Source organism: Aythya fuligula, chromosome 2 (genome assembly GCF_009819795.1).
Source record: "Aythya fuligula isolate bAytFul2 chromosome 2, bAytFul2.pri, whole genome shotgun sequence".
NCBI lineage: Eukaryota > Metazoa > Chordata > Aves > Anseriformes > Anatidae > Aythya > Aythya fuligula.
The window spans coordinates 91,017,297-91,039,477 of NC_045560.1; the positions used below are offsets into that span (position 1 = coordinate 91,017,297).

Sequence of the window (22,181 nt, forward strand, 5' to 3'; positions counted from 1 at the left end):
TCATCTCAGTGTCAACTGTGCTGAAAAAACGGGGGCAGAAGAGGAACGCAAGCCAAGTAAAACTCACACAGTCCGAATAACCACGGGTTGTGTAAGATCTGTTCCCTTCCATTCTGCCTACTCCCATCCCACTTGTGGCAACAAATAGTAAATCCTAAAAGATGCAATATAAGAATATGTTGGGTCTTAGCTACCTTTAGCCACCTAAATATGAGCAAAAGAACTGGGCTCCCAAATTTGAGCAACTGCTAAATTCCTTCGAGGAAAGAAACACCCAGCACGAACCAACTGCCCTGCAGATATCCAGTGTGCTTTTTGCACTTTTTTTTTTTGTTGTTTTTAATTTTAAATGCAGACAGAAGCTGCCAGGCCTTCTTTTTGAAATGGAAGAGATCACCTCTATTAGCAGTCTCCTCAAACAAACGAGGAACAAAGTCCTCATTTGCTCAATGCCTTTTCCTACCAACAAAACGAATGGAGCTAAATATACCCCAGGCCTAGAAGTGACTCAGGGAAGAACAGGAGTACGACCAGCACTCTTGTCTAACTGAACCCAAACCAGCATGCTAAGCAACTGGAGAGGGAAGGAAAAGGAGGCAAAAGGATCACGACATCTCCTTAAGCCAGTCAGCTAAAGGAGACAGGCACAGAGAAGACGGAGAAAGTCGGAAGGTTAACACCTGTTTTAGAGCACAAAGCATGATATTTCCTGTGCAGTGAAACAGATCTACACCAAACCTGAACTACGGAAGAGAAATTTGTTATGGGTAGTTGAATATCATCTGCCAAGACAGTCCACCAGACCCTTTGTTTGCTCTGTGCAGGTGAAAGGCCTATTGAAATATTGTTTGCACTGCCTGCTTGCCTCCTGACAAGGGTGGAGCACTAGAATAAGCAGGTCCCAGCTTGTTGGCACCACAATCAGCTCAGAAATACTGATCTCGCTCTGGTTCTGTCTGGAAATTTTAGTCATGTCTTCCTGAGTTTCAAGCACAGCGCTGTGAAGTCATGCTGCTCTCGGGGACCAGCACTGAAATAGGATCTGAAACGTGGTTTCAAGGCGGGGAATGAGGCAGTGTCAGGCTACGCACATGATGCTGCTGGGTGAAAAGAATATGATCTCAGTATTTCCAAAGTGTGTATCATCAAAAATGGACCCAAGAAGGTAAAAATACCCACGACGAACTACTACAATTTACCAACATTAGCAATGACACACTTTCGCAATCAGCCTCTATTTAAAAAGCAGTCTAAATCGCACTCATTAGTATCAAGACTGATAGCATGCAACCAGATCAACTTGTTTAGATTCCTTAATTAAGCGACCACATCACAACCTTTCCACGCGTGCCTTTTTCCCTGTCTCCCACCTCCTCACCCCATACCTCTGGGAAAAAAAATCAAACCATCATGCAGCAATTAAACACTCTCCCAGGGTCACAAGTATCTATCCGAAGCTTTCAGTAGGAATGAACACTGGCCTTATAGGCATTTCTAAGGCCCATTTATGCTACAGCTGGATCGCTTCTTTCCTAGTTCACTTGCTCCCAATAGAGGCTTCATTCTCAATTCAAATGAAGAATTTCTCCAGCAACCACACACACAGGACTTCCTCGAGCCCTGCCTCCTTAGGTTTAATAGCACCTTTTAAATGGGCTATGTTTTAATTACTATATAACAATATACATATCACTTTGGAAGACCTGTGCAAAGTAAACAAGCATTTGAATTGAATACATAAATAATGTAGCCAAGAAGGATGTTTTAGCAATTGAATAGAATTTGTAATGTTGATTCATTTCATCTTTGATACATTTTCCTGGTGAAAACCTTGTAACAACATGAACTAAAAGAACATAATCTCTTAAACATCAGGAATAAAACAAACTCCGTTGACCTCAATCTGTTCCCATCAACTTCCTTTATCTGAAAATTGGCACTCGTGCTAAAAGGACAACATAAATAACAGCATTTAATGCTTGGTGTTTTCCGGATAAGCTACTACTACTTTTCAAAATCACTCTGGGAGAATTGTATTTGTTAAAGTAATCATCTTATGCAGATAACGCACCCTACCAAATACTTCTCTTCTTGCTCACTTTGGGCAGCCAGAATTCTTCATCAGTCATCTGTTTATTAACAAAATAACAGCGTAATCCATTTCTTTTTAAAATGCAAAGTCCAGGCAGGTGCTTGTGAAAAACCTTTGTTACTAGATCTCACACTTACCATATGGGGCAGGGGGTACAAGGCAAAAATCAGGATTGAAACACATCACAGATGTCTATCTTGCAGCATTTGCTGTTAGCAAAGCGTAACATTCAGCGTGATTAGTTCAGAAGCGCGAGTCATGCTTCATTTTGTGACACTGGCAGCAGTACAGTGAGGTGATCATTGTCAGAGAGCTTGTGATCCAGAGCTGTTAAAGGTGTGCACATGCTGCAGCCAGCCAACAAAGTCACATTCTTATTGCCTTTGTCCTTCCCCTCATTTTAATGCTCTTTCGTTCATGTGACTTGTAAAATTAACACAAGGTTCCCAGCCTCTGCACCACACCTTCCACAGCAAAGGCTCTATTCTTGTTAGCTTCCAGAAGCCTCATGTCAACCGTGACTTAAAAACTAATGTTAAGAGTAAAATTTAAAAGAAAAATAAAGCCTACATTACAAGTACAAGCATGACAGCTGAACCCAGCTCACACAAAGAAAAGGTCCTCTGGCTGTCTATTGCAGAATCTCTGTACCAAAGGCAACCAGAAATTATCAGACTATTACTTGACCACAGGAGATGATTATCCTAGGAACAGCCACAATTTCCCCCCACACCCATCGAAGAAGCCTTTTCTTTTGGGAATGCATGTCTGCCTTGGACCACAAGCCTCCTTCTTCCACATCTGTCTTCAAACTAAGCAAGCTGCAAAACCAAAAAGCAACACTTCATTTTAAAAAAATAATTTATTACCTTTGCAAGCTCAGGTTTGCTTTCACATGAGAGCTTGCCCAGCGCTGTGCTAGGTACTGCTACCAGTTTATTCCTCTGCTGATTTAGAAATAAGCTTTTATCACTCCACATGTTTTTAGGTCCCGGAGCTGTACTTGGAGCTTCCTTTGCCCAAAGCAAGCACAAAATGCACCAGCCTACAATTAGAATAGGAAGTCAGGAAACAGTCATTAAAAATTCACGTGAAGAGCACAACATCTTCAGGAAGAGAATGTAAAAAACAAAAAAATTGTCAAGTGTCATGGGTATGGTTTGTCATCGCAGCCCATCCCCAAATGAGTCATGGTAACTCAAAACAGAGATCATTAGATAGTCACAAAGCATACATAATGAAGTTTTATTGGGACAACAGGTGCACTTTAGCATTATTAGAGCAAAACCACCAAGTTACTGCATTCCGTGAACATAAGATCACTGAGGAAAGAAGTAATTTCATTCAAATTTACCAAGCATTTATGCATTAAAAAGAAAAAGCCTTGCAGAACCCCATCATCTCACATTTGCACCTATTTCTATGCAAGTTAGCAAACACTTCCGAATTCTTACGGCTTGGGAAAATCCACATTTGATAATCTTAGGTTGCTTTTCTCCTGAAGGCATGGAGCAAATTGAAGGCATGTCATTTTTCTGTCAAGACTGCTGCGTGAGCACGCGAATTCTTCATGTGAAAGAGAAGAATGACTATGCTGAGCCACACAGTTTGTAGCATTCTTACTACTCTAGACAAATTGCAATAAATTGCACAGGCTTCCAGTAGAGTTAATGCAATCGCTCCCTTTAAAACAACTATAAGAGTACATCTTTGTTTAGAAAAAATGCAAATCATCACAGCGCTTTACATGGATTGCTATAAGCTCTTCAGTTTCTAACGTCGGTATTTTGCCATTAATCTTTTCATGTGTTAATGCTTAACATTCCATTTAACTAAATCCAAGTATCACTAAGGTTATAAAAACCAGTTTAACCCACCTTTTGAATTTTCTTTTAAACTGCACTTCAAGACACTGTCTTGGTCACTAGAAGGCCTAAACAGAACAACTCATCAAATCTTTCCCAATGCTAGATGAACTCTGTACAACCAAGTGCCAGCTGCTCAGAGCATCACAAAAGTGTGACTGAACCACACTTTAGTTGCCAAGTGGCCATTTGGTGACTTTCTGTCCCTTTGGAAAACATTATGCTATGAGCTCAGTATACCAGACCACAGGGAGCATTTCAAAATCAGCAGGCATAATAGGAAGCATGCAGAACTGTGGTGTGAGGAGGAAGACAATCACTGGGGACGACAGGTGAGCTCTGTAAGAGCCATAAGAGCACAAAAATCCAGCTATTGGCCTGTACATTGATAGTCTTGAATATGTCAGCCAGCAGAGCTGAAGCTGATGCAAAATGATTATCAGATTAAAATAGCTGGCTCTTACATCAGCATCATGGAAGTTGCAAAGACAGCCACAGCAAACACTTATCAAGACTGCAACATCCATGTCTTTTAAATACTGCTCGGGAACACATGAGAAGAGAAGGAATCACACTACAACAAATAAATAGTGGTGATAACCCACCTCTCATCCTTACTAATGAGAAGAATTAAGAAATGGTGAACTAGTCTGAAAAGCTGCTTTATTTAAATTATATCATTTGAGAAAGGGCACGATCCAAAATTCCTTCTTTTGAGCATATTCTTTGAAATCTGTTCAATCTGTTACCCACGTAAAAAGCCATTAACAGTTCAGGTTAAATGTCATGCTGATAGCAAATTTTAGACTCAGATGATACTATGATCATTTACTGTGTCAACTTCATGCTGAAAGTATTAAAAAGAAGGATGAAGTCTAGCTTGAACTGGGTTGAGTTTAATTTTTGAAGCAAATTGAATTTAAAAGATGATCAGCTTAAGGACAGAAGGAAAAAAAAAAAAAAAGAGCTTGCTTCTCCTCCCAGATTTCTGGTAAACTTAGTGTTTCGACATAACATTCAACTGACAACATGCAATGCCACAGCACTTACAGGAATGTAGCTTTTCAGACTGAGACTGTCCTTGAAAAAGCATTTAAAGATGATGCAATTAAAATACTGGAAGCAATCTGAATTTCACTGTACTTTTCTACTCTGTAGGGCCTAGCAGACACCACTTTTAGCATGGGTTTTTTGAATACAAGAGGGCCAATACAGATCTATCAAGAAGTGCACTGAGATTTTGTTGAGATAAATCAGTTCCCTACCCTTTAATGTGTGGTTATTACAAATTACATATATAAGGAAAGGTTGGACTTGGTGCTTAGGGACATGGTTTAGCGGGCGACATTGGTTGTATGGTGTAGTGGAATGGTTGGACCAGATGATCTTGGAGGTCTTTTCCAACCTGAATGATTCTGTGATTCTAAGTTTATGTATGTGATACCTTTATGGATTACTTACTACATGTATAAGTTTATATGCATACACACAGGTATATAAACAAGGTTGTAAACACAAACAGCACGGCAGACTCCTTTGTCATCACTACCCCAAATACCACCCCAACCAGTATGTCTGAACTACAAACTCTGAATCTAACAGCTGGAGAGAAACCAGCCTGCAAAGTGACAATTGATAAGCACATACTACTTCACTGAGACAGGTAAATCTGTAAATAAAGTATATTAAAGCATTTATGTGATATGAAAGATATGAGTATTGCATTTAAGCTTCCTGTTTTCCGCTGGCAGAATGAACTAGTAATTTGTGTGTTTAGACAACTCATAGGCAGAAATGAGTGCATACACATGGTCAAAACCAGATGGACTTAGTTCCTCCCCCACCAGCTCAGCAGAAACATTTATCAAGTCTCAAAGCAAACAGAGAACTTAATTTGGAATTGCCTCCCTTCCCCCAGCCCTCCACCCTGTTAACCTACAAAGCACCAAGCATTTGGGCAGGGCAGCACCAAATCAGACTTCATCCACCGACTTGAAAAGTTCATGACAAACGTTTCAGCTTTCTGTGATTACAAGTGCACAGCTTTAACAAACCACCAGTATATACTTAGAATACCTATAATTTATTGGTTGCAGCATAGACAGAATCACATTTTAGTAAGCTATCAGGTTTGTCTGTGCTTTTGCACTGTTCTTAGCCAAATTCTTTGTGGTCAGCTCCATGGAAAAAGCTGTAAGCTTTTAATTTCGGCTTACAGGGCATACCACAAGGAAAGCTCGTCTTTTCCACCCTCCAAGCTTCTCGCTAGATAGTCACTTCAATCCAATGCAGAGAGCATTAAAGCAAAGGAACTTTGTACTATAACACTGTGATACCTTTAGTCAACCTCCGTTATTTGAGTAAGGTGAAATTCTGCTTCTAGAACAAAGTCCAGATAAAAAGGTACTACAGCTAAACTAATTTCCTCAATCTCATGCTACTCGGGAGGCTTTGTGACATCTACACTGCATGTCTTATGTTTTTTTAGTTTATCAGTCCGATAAAGAGCCCATTTCTCTAAGAGATAGTGCTTGAGATCTCGTTTTGGCTAGTAGAAAAATCCAGTTTGTTCCTGAGGTACATTTGCAGAGGCCTCCCAGACAATATTTCCTAAAGAAGGATACAATGGATGCGGAACAAACAGCCCAAAATCGTACCAAGAAGTCAGCAGGGCAAGCAACTGCTGTTGCCAGCTCCTCTGAGCCAGAAGAGTGCTCGGCTCCTGTGACATTGGGCACGCTACAGGCGTCGAGCTGCTCAGCTGAGCGCTCAGCTCACGGCAGCACAGGACGAAGGATGTGGGGACTCCTCATGGGTGAAGCACACTACGAGAGCAGACTTCTTGAAGATGAAGGCCCAGGCTGGCCAATCTTGCTGGAGCTGTTGAACAGAGCTCAACCCTGCACGCAGAGCAGGCTCCCAGGAGGCTGCTAGAGATCACCCCTCCTCAGCACAAAACACGCTTTTACCTCAGGCGCTGCAGTGCAGTACTTCATGGTTTAATCTCATCTGGGTCTTCAGCAGGCAGGCTAAGATACAAGCGCACATCCTTCTACAAGTTGAGTCACAAAGCAAGATAGCTGGAGGCTGTGACACCGCAGGCAAGCCCGGGTAATCGCTTTGCAGCTGTTTATCAAAGCCTCAAGTCTTTCTGTCCAGGAGGGGATTACAGACACTGTCACCTTACTACCCAGACTGTAAAACACCTCCAAAGAAGCCTTGGCAGCACCACAAGAGAAGTTGCCAATGCCTACAACTTAAAAATAAATGAGTCTTAAACTTGAAACCTTCACCCAAGAAAGCTGCTCAATACATTCACCCTTTGGCTTTGCAGACCAGGAACTCCAGCTCCCTCCCGTCACCCTACAGCTGCACAGTGTCACACAGAGGGAGGGCTCCAGTGCAATAATGCCCTGCACCTCAGATGCATGCAGGCATGTGTAGACAAGCAAGGAAGCACCAGGAGACCTGGGGACTCCTCTCAAGCATTTTACTGATTCCTCTTCCACCACCCCACCCCCCAAAAAAAGAAAAAAAGCAAAACTGTGTTCAAAAAAAAGAATGTGTTTATTCAAATGTTTAGAATAGTAGTCATTCCAGTTGAAATCTGCCTAATATAACGTGTGGATTTGGAACTAAAATGCATATTTTCCACTGGAACTTTCTTACCGTGATTCAGAACTGTCCATTTGTGATTTCAAGACATAAATAATCCTCTACCTGCGTCTTAAAAAAAAAGTGTTGTTTTAGATCACATTCTTAAGCCACATTTCTTTCAACAAATATGACAATTTTTAATCTGGAAAATTTGCCATGAAGTCAAACACGGTTTAATTTCCAAGTGAGAAACCACAAAAAAAAAAAATCAGGATTTAGATATATTTCAATCCAAGTTTGGATTATTTCCGCTTCTCGCAATCAATAGTGGCTATTTGTATTGGCAACAAGACTCATTTCTTGAATATCCACAAATAAAGTTTTACAATTAAACTCAGACAACTTCAATTTTGTGGATCACTGATAGGTTAGGAATTGCAGCCAGTCTCATAGGGCTAAGGGGGATAGGAAAAGTACTCCATCACAAGATATCCGTATCAAGAAATGACCATAAAAAAATCTATTCAGCCCTGGTTCAGCTTGAAATTCCACATGTGGAGCCTAGAAAACAAAAGTCCTTCTCTTAAATTCCTAGAATCTCTCTAATTTCAGTATCAGCTACATTATTCTCATCAATTCTGTCTCCCTATTATATTCCAAAAAATAAAAACTAGAGACAGCTGGGTCCAGTCAGGATTAAATTAAATGACAGCAGCCTAATTTAAACTACTCAATGGTTTCAAAAAAAAAATTAAGTCTCATAAAACAAGCCTAATTTCTTCCTCCAAGAGACTATACATTTATTTAATACTGACAATAAGGAGCCTCAGAATAATAGGCTTCTGCTAGACATCTGACTCGGGCACTGATCAGCTCCAGCAGATCTAGCTTGAGCTACTTGCTACCACTTCCATCACCGAGTCCCACTGCTGCAGCACCACAGCATTTCTTGGTCACGTCACCCTAATCTAGGTGGCTGCTGGGGCAGGTGAGGAACACTCGCATGACCAAGCTGCAAGAGCACTAAGTACATGAATGAACCATTCCTAAAGTGAGTGTTTATACCCTCAAGCCTCAATTCAACAACACAGTGGCTTTTATAACACTTTCGCCTTGAAGAGCTCCCATGCCCTCTGTCAGGTTTGCCTTCTATCGCTTAGTCCCTTACTTACGTGGTACCTTTAACAAAAAATGTTTCTGACATTCAATGCTGTAAAAGCACTTTTTAAAAAAAATTATTATGAGAGTGAAACATACCTGGATCTGCTCCCTGACCTGGCTTTCAACACAGACTCACAAACAGCTGAAAGGGCGGCTGCCTGCCTGCAGCACAAGGATGGGAAGAAGAAGCCAGGAACTTTGAGCTCGTATTGCTCAGGAAACACCTGTATTCTCAAAGCACAGCCTACGAGACAACCGGACAGAAAGAAGCTTTCCTAAAATAGATGTGTGTAGTCCACAAAAGGTAGATTAAAAAAAAAAAGGGGGGGGGGGGGGGGGAATTAAAATGATTAGGAAGGGAAAGGAGGAAAGCACCCAGCCAGCAGCACTGTCAGTTACTGTGAAGAGTCCACATACAACATGAAGCAGTAACTGCTTCTCCTTAAAGACTCTTAAAAGCAGAAAAACTATTGAGATCCAAGGAGATGTTGCTGCTAAAAAGTGACAATTGGGACACCTTGCAAGGAGTTCTAGAGACTGAGCAGGGAAGGAGAACGGATTAAGTGTTCATAATGACCCTTTCTGACCTGAAATAAATCTGCAGTTCAGCAGCTATTCCTTTACAAGCCATCCATATGACTAACTCCCCAGTATAATTTAAAGAGCCATAAGCCAAAGGATATTGAGGAAGGGCACTCAGTTAACTTCCATTTAACATCATCATAACAGCCTTAACAAGAGATGTTAGACGTAGGAACAAATGAGAACAAGACAGCTGGAACCTCTGCTAGCCACTTATCCAAAGTGAATTTTCTTTGTTTAGCAGATGAGATAGCCCTGTTGGAAATAGGGAATAAAGATGGAAACAGGTAGGACGAATCTTATTAGTGATTTTCTGCAAGTCTTTCTTTACAACGTAATTCCCTTTTTAAGAAATAATTGCTTGTAAAAACAAAAAGCAAGAGCAACGTGGTCCTGTTAGTATATATAAGCATGCATTCATTTAGTCAAGCCATAGGGAAACAGTCTTCCCACCTACTTACTCAGATACAAAAAGTCCAAAAATAATGGGTCCCATAAATCCTAGCTACCTTAAACATCAATGCTGGTTTTTTCCTACCACCAGGAACCAGTCGCATAAGGGCTTTTTAGATACAAACGTCGCTTTGAATAACATCATAAATTCATTTAGATCTGCGACCAAGCTGCATGCTTGCCTCCCAGCAGTAACTATGGTGCCTGTTTCCACATTTATAACCTATCCTTTAGCTATAAAACCACTCCAAGCTTATTAGCACTGCAGGTTATGTCCGCGTATAGGACAGAAATAGAAGTATACTCCAGAGCACACGTTTCCTTACCAACCCTGCACCCAACAGCTGCCTGCCTGCCTGGTTCATCTCTCCAAGAGCTTGCACTAACATCCCCACTTCTGTACGGGTTACCTGACTCTTACAGAACACACTTCTCAAGCAAAACGGGTTGACACTCTTGGAAGCAGACACAGCGATCTCGTCTTGTCATTTCGGAGCTGTGCTGAATTTGCATTTCGCCTGCGGGGACGTTTCTTAGCACAACAAACTCCTGCTGGATGGCACAGGGTCAGTCAACCATCTAGCAGTTTATTTCAATCAGCGTTTTCACTTGCACAAAACCCCCAGAAACAAGAGAACTTCATTCTCCACCTCTCTCGTATGAGCTCCCCAGCGCAGACTACTGCCCTACTTTACAGGCTGGTACAGAAAGTTTGCAGTTTTCTTACTTCTAAGGCTCATAAAGAGAACTGCAGTCACCATTTAAACTGCTCAAAATTCCCCACTTAGCATTTAATTAAAGCCTACTGCTACGCTGCTTAAAGCTGAAGCATGCAAGAAGGGAAGAAGTTTGCTTTAAAAAAGAAAATTTATGTGCATCCAACAAAAAGCTTGTGAGAGAGATACAACAGGTGACAGAATGGGATGGGAAACATGGCACTGCTGGAGCTGCCACAAGTCAGCCAGGCACCCCAGTCCTGACAGCATCAGCCCCGTGGTGGTGAGGTCAGCACGCACCTGATAAAGTGGAATGGATGCTCTTCAGCTAAATATTGCCCCATCTTCTTCACAAGCTAGCTGTTTGACTGCTTCGCGGCTCAAAACAGTTTTTCTGAACACCCTGCTGAAGATCTGGGTTATTACTTACAAGCTTGGTTTGCCTTAAATTCAGAACAAACTTAAGATGTCAGTGAGCAGAAAGATGCCCCAGAAATCCAGAAAACGAAAGAAGCAGTTTATTTTGAGGTCTGTCCTTCCAGATACCACGTGCACTTCAGCCTGCCCATTTTCACACCCACAAACAGCTACCAAAAGTCACAGTGAAGTAACAGAGGCTCTTCAGAATATTTTCTCTTACTAGAAAGCTACAAGCCCTCAGCTTACTGAAACAACTGGGACAATTCCCCACTCCTATCAGTACACAAGTGGGGTGAAACTGGCAGTAGGAACAGGGAAAAGTCCTTTTGACATAACCTTTTGATTATCAGTATTTTACATCGATGATAAAAACATCATTTTTCCTCACAACAATTTTCAGACTGATCATGCTGGAAATACCATCAGATGATCTGCTTCTCTCTTGCTAACATAAGATGAAATTCTTCTATTAGTCAGTATCTAACATCTTAAAACGTAGGGGGAGAAATCAAGATCCCCTTTCCTAGCCACAACCATATTCTTGAAGAAAAGACAAAAGCTCCACCAAACCAAACCAGCTAAGCTGCTTTTTAAAATATACTTTATGATCAAACGATAGCCCAAAAATATGGTGGGTGCTTAATGTGAAAATACATCAAAATCTGAGCACAAACTGTAAAACGAGAACATCTGCTGGCAAATTTCAATAGCAGCAAACAAAACACGCTTGTTCTTGTTTCACGGCATTGAATTTTTCTATTCGCACTCCCATCCAAGAAATGCAGCATTCAGCTTCAACCTATTTTTGCTAATACACAGACAACTGCTCAAACTTCTCTCCCCCCCCTCCACATTTTGCAATCATCTTTACTTTTTAAAGCCACAAATGAAGCATTGGAAAGGCTTTACCACAGGACGAATTTATAATGCGAAGCTCACATCAACATTTTGCAGAGGAAGAAAGCAATTTTAAGCAATAACAACAACAGAGGGGTTGGCTCAGAGGATTCAAGAAGAAAAAGAAGAGTGAATAACCTCAACTTCTTTCTAATTCTGAATTTAAGAAAATTAAAAAACATTTGTTGTGCAGAGTATTTCCTTATATACTGAACTCCTGAAATATAGGACTGCTTCTGGGCTTACAAAACTCTGTAGTCCAAACAATTTTTCCCCCATTTTTTTTTTTTTGTTTTTAATCTGTTTGCAACAAGTGGCTTGTACTATGGCAAGTGTTTTGCTGTGAAATGCCATCATATAAGAGGGGGGTGAAGGGAAACAGAGGTGTACAGGCAGAAAATAGCTTAAACCATCCAGCTACTCCAGCCTGAAGCCAGGACACGGCAGAAGCACCTCACTAAAGCCAATACCAAACAACTGAGCTGTCCTTTAAAGGGAATTGGTGATCTCTGCTGAGTGAGCAGGTCCCCCAACAAAACCAACACCTTGAAATAAACAGAGGCCAAGAGCAGCACTCCAAGCACGGCCCAAATGGCACAAGGCAGCCATGGGACACGTCAGCAGCCCCTGCAGCTGGGTGTTGGGGCCCTGGTGGATGGCAGGTGCCACCGGCATGCTCGGTAGCAGCAGGGCTGGGAATGCTCCTCCTCGGAGAAAGGGGATGTTGATAACGTCAGAAAACAGCAATAAAGAGAGGGCTGCAGGCTGAACAGCTGGGGAAAAAGAAAATAAACCAAGCCCAGTCCATGCAATAGCAGGAAGAGGGAGGGGAGAGGCATCTGGGGCATGGCAAACAAGTTGTGTTGCTGCTCTGTTAAACCAGCTCTTCCCTTCCCCAGAGCCACAGCAGGACACCCAAGCTCATACACACAAATATATAAGCACCCCAAGATCACGAGGTGAGAGAGGGCAAGTGGATACTGCCCACTGCACAGTACCCTTCCAGCGTGCTGCCTCTCTCCTTGCAGTACGCCCTGTTTTTAAGAAGAATATCACTCGCTACTTATTCGCTTAATTCAAGGAGATAACAGACTCATCATTCATCACGTCTCAAAGCAAAGCACTCATGGAAAGTTCATTATTCAGGGAGAATTCCTACTCAGTAAGTAGCCTGCATATAAAACCTACATTCTGAGGATTTGCATCTCCGCTGAATGGTGAGCTTTGTTGCAACACAATGATTGTACACAGCACTGGGGATTTCAGTTCTGCTTATAAAAATGGGACTTTCGGGGTTTGGTCTCTTTATATAAATGCGAGCCCTCAATTTCGAGTCATGTATCACAGTTTCGGGAATGACTAACAAGGTAGGAAATAGATTGAAATGACAGAAAACAGCCGTGACCAATTCTGGATGGGTACATGGGAGAAAGGAAAGACTTCATAGAACTGTTCCCTTTTCTCAGAAAACGGAGAAAATAGTCACTTGCAAAGTCAAAGCGGGTAATATTTGGACATTATGCAATTTTGTTCAGACTTAACACCAACCAAAAAGGTGTGATGCAGTCAGCATGCGTATTTTGTCCATCAATATTAATGCAAGAATTTGTCTGCAGCCTGGGATATTTTTAAGGCTCAACACACGTTGTTTATTGTCTAATATATAACATACAAGACCCCACATACTGAAAAGTTTAAACTGGAAAAATGGGAAGCCAGGACTACTAAGCGCCAAAAGTCCCCCAAGTCTACATTTTTGTAATATATTTGTATATTTATACCAAATGTATAAAAAACACTGAAGAAAATAGCACATATGACCAATTACTAGTACTACAATGAAAATAATGCTTTTCACATTTTTTCTAGCAGCCACAACAGGATTTATGCTTGGGTAAGTTAACCTTTGAAATAACACTGCAGCCTACGATAATTTAATTACAGGTCACAATCCCCGAGTCATAAAACAATGCTTTTCTAATTGGGTGTTTGATACTGCTGCGTTCATACGAGTCCAGGTTCACTTAGACTCTGCACACGTTTATGCAGAGTTATTTATGAAATTTCACATGCGCTAAATAGGATCCTCCATTCCAGTCTCTATTTATACATATTATATATATATATAAATTGCACCACATGTATGAAAAATCACAAAATACAATAACATCTCGAGTCAACGCATTTCTCAGTACACTAAAGAGACATTAGGTATTTGTTTGGATAAACTGCCCAGGGTTTCTTAACAAGGGAGTAAAGGAATCTCAGTCTGAATAGATCAAGAGCATAAGCAGACGAGATAAATTAACTCAATCTTTTTCATGCTTCATAGCTGGAGTCTGAATCTGGCCTTTCCAGAAATATTTCAAAGTCATCTCATCATAACACAGGTAATGGTCCAGGACATAGTTATCTTGATACATAGAAATAAATGGAAATAGCAAGTCAAATGAACAGCAGATGGTCACTCTGAACACTTCATTAGCTTCCAACCTTTTATTTCTAAGGCAGAAGGAAAAAAGAGCATTTGCCATAGCCTGCATTGGAAAACATCCTAAAAATTACTTTTTCCTGAAGTAACATACAATGCTAACCCAGCAACACTGTATGGACAGTTAACAGCTGTTGACTTCATCATTCTTGCATAAATAAAGTTACTTACTCTTCTCCTTACATTTTACTTTGCAAAGCATCTCTGAATTCAGCCACAAATACTTTCACCTTTCTTCTGTCGACCTCCTTCTCCCACCGTATGACTTTTCACATTCATTTTTGTAACCTGCTAAGCAGCCATGCCTTTTCATTCCTGCCTTAAGCGAGGAGGTTTAACCTTTGAATCAAGACTTGTTTCCCTGATCGCTACCGGTGTTCCCCTGATGTCAGCTCTACAGACGCGAGTGCTCAGGACTGTCGCCCACCCACAGTATCTGTGCACTGACAGGGCACTCGGCTGGTCAGGCTGCCTGAATAAATAGGCTGCTGAGCCAGCCACAGACCTTCAGACCCCTTTCTACAGCTGTAGAAATGCATTTTTGTGGGGAGGACCAGGACAGGAGACTTTTAAATTTGTGACAACTGAGGAGAACCAGAGAACAATGTGAACAGTAGGAGGAAACGGGACAGAGAACAATGCTCAAGCACCCAAACAGAAGGAAGCCAACCTCCAGTGTGGGCTCTGTCACGTCCCTCCCAGAAGAGAGGCTCCATGGTAAGCTTTCACAGCTTCTGTAGCTGCTGCTGGGATGCAAACAACACTGCTGTTACAGGCTGGGAAACCGGGAGAATGTGCGGGGAACAACAAAGTCTGTTCTTATTAGGAAGGAAATCCAGTGGGTATCACGCTAGTGACACATACATGTATGATACCCACAGAAAAAGTACAGAGAATTGCTCAGTGAGGAGCCTGCTAAGGAGAAGGGTGGGTGGAAATGGTTGGGAATTCAAGAAGAGAAACTCTGAACAGAAAATGGACCTATGCTTAGAGGAGAGGCACGAAACAAAATTAGTTTCTCAGAGAAAGTTACGGGAAAAAAATAATTTACATATGGTCTTGCAAGTAGAAGCACATGGAATCACATGAGGAACAAAAGCATGGACAGAAAAGCAGTGGGAGAGAGATGGTCCCCCAGCTAATATCTGTCCCATCTGTCTTCTGTTTTCTGTACTGCCCAGAAACAATTTTCCCTTCAATGTTCTGGCCCCTGAACAGCTTCTCCCTGGGGACTCTTACCTTTCCGCTTCCCAGAACATAAAATTGCTCCCATTCAAACCCATCAAGCCCATGAGAGAAAACGCTACAGCTTCTACTGTGTAGGTTTGCTTCTTCCTCCCAGCTGAAGAGTTGCTGCTTCTTGGGCATACCCAGAATGACCTCATTTCACTCTGCATCACGTATTTAATTGTCAACTTCATACTTCTCTCTCAAGCTCTAACTCTGTTCTTCATCCATTCTGAGCCTGTTTCTTCCTGTACTGCATCCTGCAAATGAGTTCTCTGCTTGCTCCTTTGTACGGTCTGCACTTCCAAAGTCACTTTGCTCCTATTTCCTCCCTCGTGGGAACTTTTTACATGCCCAGACTTTTTTCTCCTTTTCAGCACCACTACTAAGAGCCCGAAGCTGCAGGTTTGCTATCCAGCAGTCTGGTCAAGAACACAAACACAGGGGAAAAAAAAAACATTAGATATAGGATATTTGCAAATAAACTTGTATTTTCTAACTGATCTTAAAGTTTCCTTCTTATTGACCTTCTTTATTCAGATCCATGGTGGCCTTCAGAGTCTCCCCAGTGAAAGAAGCCCAGTGCCAACAGCCGTCACTAAAAGGCATTTGTGTGTTAACCAGCAAGAAGTCCAGCCACACTGACATTTTACACAACTTTCCTAAGCATAGCCATGTTCTGATCTGTTGTAAAAGGGCTTCCAAAATAATGCATGAAACAACCAAGCCTCCTCTCAGAAGTCTCTCCTCTTCAAAAAGGAAACTCTCCATCTCAGAACTGGTACCGGGTGCTCATCCTTCCATCCTTGCAGCACACGACTCGTCACTGAGCTTCTCTCACTGGCTGTCAGCTCTCCCTTTACAACAGCGATCCTGTTCTCTTATCTGTGTTGCACTGAAGAATGGTATTAGCTTCCATAAATAACTAACGGCGCTCACAAACAAAATTTATTTAACATATGTCAAAACAAAGCACTGTTCATTGCGTCCCTGTTTTACTACACACTGCTGAAACGCATTTTATCCGCTGTGGATTTACCGAGGCTGTTTGGTGAACTTGCCAAGGGCCTCAAAACCCCTCCTCTCTCTCAAGAAGCGAACACATCATGCATTTCTGAGGCATTACTGCAGTCACACGTGTACACCACGTTTTTGGGGCTGCACATGTCCCTAACTTTTAGTACGTAATCCTACTATGAATATTTTCCACACACTGTGTATACACAGCGACACGTCAAAGTATATGGTGTGCGCACAAGGTAATTAAAGGCTACTGCCAGAAGACAACACGTCAAGCTCTGGCTACAGTTACTTGATCGGAGCTTTAATGTAATGAGAAGGTGTTGCAGCGTGAGTGACAGAAGGACGATACCCAGCCACGTCTCAAAACCAAGCTTGATCAGTTTACAGAGGGGATTACAGGAGCTGGTGCCCGCAGTGGTCCACCAAAACGAGAAGACCTTTCCAGTCCTGCAAATATGCTTTCAACTTTTTCCAGCAAGCACTCTCATTTTAGGCTGTTGAAAGGTACCTTCAGCATAAAGAAGTATATTATCATCTTTGCAAATGAAAAAAGCTTTAGAGAATTGATTAAAAAAAAAAAACTGTTACCCGCCTGATATAAAATATATATTTGGGTGGTGGATAAATCCTCAGCTAGGAGACTCCAAATAATGCCTTGAATTTAAGTGTCTAGGGCTTTTATTCCTGAAATGTTGTTGGGAAATAACATGATGTAAAAGAAAGATCAAGTTGTATCCCTCTGCAACATTTACTGCTGTTCCCAAGTCACCATTAATGGTCAGTATATTTAAGATCAAGATGATTACTCAGTAGTTAATTGAACATTTACATTTGATCTAAGCACAGAGGCCAGCGAACAGATTTTGTTATGCTTGTTAGTCCAACTAGAGAAGGCTATAACGCATAGAAGATTACAGAGATTAAAAAAGGCTATTGAAAAACATTTACTATCCCTATCGTGAAGTGTTTCCATAGCAGCCGAAACAATTACTAAAACAGATACACCAAAAGGAAAGCAAAGAAATAATACAAAAGCAATCCACCTGAAAACAATTGGGAGATTTGAAGAGTTGTATTTAACTTGTTCATTAACTTGGTCATTAAACATCACCCACTTTCTAATACATCACACAGACCTTTGCAACGACATCCATGGCAGCACAGAAATTTATGACAGCAAGGACACTGTTAGAAAGGAGCATTTATTACAGCGCTTTGACTTCTGTGGCTTTACATCACAGAAAATGTAAAGTTTCCTACATCTGCTTTGCAGGATGGGGATTTCTACAGTAGAGTAAGTTTACCATTTGTTCCCTCTTTTACCCCACTTAATTATACAAAACCAAGAACACACTACATGTGTTCAGTTCCCTTCTACCCCAAATCTTATCATGGAGCACTGTTCTCAGTGGCATTAAATAAAAGAGCATCAATTCCTGCTACTCTGGACCATCTCACTGAAGACTCATCTTTCATAGCCTCCCTTTATGCTTTCACAAGACGCGCTGAATTAAAAATCAGAAGCTCAATTTTTGGAAATGCCAACATCCACGTTTTAAAGACATCACAAATTTGGGATTTTTTTGGCCTCACCTTAGAGTCATCTGTGAACTTTTCCATTTAGGTATTAACTAGCAGGCGGCATCATCATCACTGCGTAAATGCCAATGCTCCAATGCTCCTTCCCTGTTTTTTTTTTTTTTTTTTTTTTTTTTTTTTTTTTTTTTTTTTTTTAAGAACACAGCGCTGTCTGCAACCTGTTTTTCTTTCATTAAAGTCCTGAGTCCTTGAGCAAAACAGGGGAAGGACTGTGTTAACAGCAGGCAGCAAGTGGCCTTCCATCTACCCACTGCCGAGTTACAAGATCTAACCAAACAGCAGCCCCCTGTAGACATGAACATGCAACAAGAAACACCAAGTATGTTCTTGGTGGTGAAAAGCCACCCAGTGCTTTATTCTGTTTAGGGAGAACGCTTTCAAAGCACACCAGTGTTGCCTTAAGAGTGACCAACGAGCCACTGCTCTGAAGCAATCCTTGAAATTTTGCGTGAGAAGCTGAGTGCAGGAACTATCGTGCAGGGTTAGCCGCAGAACAGCTTTATGTTTACATTTGTATGGGAAGAGCCGGGGAGCAAACAAGCTCGGGAAAGGCGGAGAACACCCACAAGTGAAAGCGCACAGCATCTCAGGAGGGCAGGCTACCAGGTGGAGCGGTTTGAGGGCAGTGGAGGCCCCGTGCACGGGCAGTGGAAAAGAGCAAAGTGCAGATATCCCACGAGGAAGTGGGAGTGGAAATGCAGGGGAACGAGAAAGGCGACTCCGCTCACACTGCCTCTCTGCAGCCCGCAGGAGAAGGAGCTAAGGCAGGGCTCGCAGGTGGCAGCAGATCTCTGCTTCTGTTTATACCAGGAGCAGCCACGAGCTCGCCAGCTGTACAGTTCCTAGTGCAGGTGGCAGAGAAGTGAATGTTAACCCCAAAGACAGTGCCTGCCTACACGGGCACGGTTTGTTTTCCCAGCAATGCCACCAGCCCCCACGCCGGAGCAGAACCTGATACACCTAGCCAGGACAAAAGTCCCAGGGTTTTAGTTTTACTTGAATACAAAACAGAAACAACTGAGCTTCTTCCTGCACGTACAGCTATGTTTTCAAGCAGTCACGTCTCGTGTCATTCCTCCATGCAAACACACAGACCCTGCAGTCTTTTAAACACCTAAGAAACCTTTAAATTAATTCCTACAAAGTTCCAGATAGCAACCTAAGAAGTCTTAGTTACAAAAGTATCACGTCCTAGTATCAGCGCCTTCCTTTTACGGCTGGAAAGGCAAGCAGGGTGTAGTGTTAACAGGTAGCAGAAAGAGCACATTTCACAGATGCCAGGATCTCCTGAAATAAGCGCTTGCGAGCGTGAGCAGCAGCACAGCGAAGTCCTCAGCAATTATCCACATACTTGACTTCTCGGGTAAGCTGTCTCCATGATGATGGAGAGACCACACTCACCCCCTTTCCAAAACAAATGAGCCGAAACGGAGAAAAACAACCATGCACTTTTTTTTCCCCCGTGTTCAATTTCACAGAAAAGACACTATCCAGCTCGTTCAGCTTAACCAGTGCCGTACCACAGCTTCTGCGTATGCAAGCACGCTCTGCTTCAGGCCCTAATCCCATAACAACTGGTGCTTCAGAGCTCGGGGAAACATTACTGATCAACTTCTATAAATGGTGCAACGCCTCTTTCTGTTTTCCTGACTGTCAGTGTGGGTGTTACTTTCTATGAAAGAAAGGGAAGAAGCAGGAGGCACAGATATATAATTCAACAGAGCTGTTTTCAATCCTCAAGGCACTGCTAGCTGTTTCGCACCCCAGAGTCCTCCACCAGCCTAGGGATTTAGGATTTTTGGACAAACAAAACAACTTCTTACCCAGTCTTTGGATAAAGAACCACAACTACCAAGCGTGCACCTCGGTCCGACCCCACTGACAGCCGGGGCTTAGTGTGGACATCACAACTCAAGCCAAGTGTGCTCCGTGTCTCCTGTGCTGGACCAAGCAGGTGCCTGCACACGTGTTCAGTACTCAAGGACCACCATTACCTCATTTTCTCAGGTTTCAAACCCACGGGCTGCGTAGCAATAGCCGAACCCAGACAAATCAGGGCGAGTATAACCTTACACGAAGTATTTACCGAGCTTATCTACATAGACTTCTATAAGTATATCCTCGGCAGGCCGATAACATTCAAGCCCTTTCTAAAACAGGCTTGTGCTGAGATGTTAGAAGGACTACAGCACGTCGCGGAGGAGAGATGAGAAGAGGGGGGAGAAAACACGGGCATCTCCAGCACCTGGGAGCGAGAGATGTGGTCTGCAAGGGAAGGAGGGCTGAGCCGGAGGCGAGTATCTCTAGGTGGCTCTATTCGCATGCTCCCCCGTTCACTTGTAAGAGTGTTACTCCATCTCTCCGCTTTCTTTCTTTTTTTTTTTTTTTTTTTCTTTTTTTTTTTTTTTTTTGCTGAATTTCCACGGTTCAGCCGGACGAGGCGAACACCCCCAGCTCATGCATTGCTCGGCCGGCACCCCGCACCACTCCGGAGGGCGATTTACCCCCAGGTCCTCAGTTACTCGCAACTTCTCCCCCCGCAGCCCAGCCTTTACGGGCTGACACACCGAGCCGGGGGGGGGGACGGGGGACGGGGGACACCCCCTGCACGCAGGGGGCTGGCGGGGGTCGCGCTACTCACCGGCAGCTCCACGCTGACCTCGGTGCCGTCCAGCAGCAGGACGCGGCACTGCAGCACCGGCTTGCAGCCGCCGGCGGCGGGGATGTGCACGGGGGCTCCGGCGCCGTGCGAGCCCCCCGCGGGGTGCGGCGATGAGGGAAAGCCTCCGGAGCCCGGAGCGGAGACAGCAGCAGCAGCAGCGGCTCCTCGCAGCCCCCCGTCCCGCTCGTCCCCCTCGAGCCCCCCCCGGCCGGCCCCTCGCCCGTAGCGCTGCATGGAGCGGCGGCCAAAGGTCCTGCGCAGGAACCGCAGCATCCTGGGGGCGCCCTGCCCGGCCGCTCACACCCCCGAGCCCGCAGCCCGGCGCCCGGCCCCGCGGCGGCGCCTCCCTCGCACGGCGTCGCAGCAGCGCCGCCCGCCGGGGGCACGGAGCCGGGAGCCCGCTCCGCCCTCTGCAGGGCACGGCTGGGCTCGGTGCTGCTCCTCCTCCTCCTCCTCCTCCTCCTCTCCTTCCTCCTCCTCCTCCTGCTGCTGCGGGCAGGGGGAGCCGCTGAGGCAGGCGGCGAGCGGCCACCTGTGGCGGGCAAGGGGAAGGGAAGGAGGAGAGGGAGGAGGGGGACAGCGCCCGCCGCTGTCCCGCCTCAGCCCCAAGCCCGGCTCCGCCGTCAGGGCAGCGGAGCGGAGCGCAGCCCTCCCCTGCCCAGCCGAGCCGAGCCGCCGCTCGCCCGGCAACTGCCCCGCCACAGCCCCGGGGGTGGCGCCTGCGCGATGGCTGCCCCTCGCCGCCGCCCCTGAGGGGAGGGAAGGGAAGGGGACAGGGCGGCCCCGGCTCACCTGCGGCCCCCGCGGGGCGCTGAGGGGAGCGAGGCTTGGTGGTGTGAGCTGACAGCTCCTCCTGCACCTGCTGCTGCTGCTGCTGCCGCCCTTTCCGCAGGGAAAAGCAGGGAAAGTTCCTGGTCCCTGGCTGCCGATGTGCACAGTCCATAACAGATACTTACAATAAACTTCCCTTCCCTTCCCTTCCCTTCCCTTCCCTTCCCTTCCCTTCCCTTCCCTTCCCTTCCCTTCCCTTCCCTTCCCTTCCCTTCCCTTCCCTTCCCTTCCCTTCCCTTCCCTTCCCTTCCCTTCCCTTCCCTTCCCTTCCCTTCCCTTCCCTTCCCTTCCCTTCCCTTCCCTTCCCTTCCCTTCCCTTCCCTTCCCTTCCCTTCCCTTCCCCCTTAGGGTTCTTCCACTGCTTTGAACATTTTGTCCCACAAATCTCATTTGCACGCCATAGGCAGCCCAAAGGATCTCGAGCGCTGGCAGCTCAGCAGAAATGCTGTTGTCCCTTGAGGGAGCTGCAGCAGTACCAGTGCAAAGGAAGGAGGGCTGGTGTCGCTTGGGTCTGGCCTTGCAGGAAACTCGTCAAGGCTTCTGCAGTGCTAAAAGTCACAGGATC

At 44.3% G+C, this 22,181-nt stretch overlaps 1 protein-coding gene across 7 annotated transcripts in view; it reads right to left on the minus strand.

Moving 5' to 3' along the window:
• The window catches only part of EPB41L4B (erythrocyte membrane protein band 4.1 like 4B), a 172,060-nt gene extending 151,002 nt beyond the window's left edge, over positions 1-21,058 (minus strand). For 6 of the 7 annotated variants that reach the window (XM_032181453.1, XM_032181452.1, XM_032181451.1 and 3 more), the window contains exon 1: positions 20,765-21,058. In XM_032181453.1, coding sequence (XP_032037344.1) covers positions 20,765-21,058 — 294 coding nt within the window. Of the gene's footprint in view, positions 1-14,457; positions 14,509-20,764 lie in introns of those variants that run through there. The other variant, XM_032181454.1, reaches the window with a different exon arrangement.
• Positions 21,059-22,181: the final 1,123 nt, after the last annotated feature.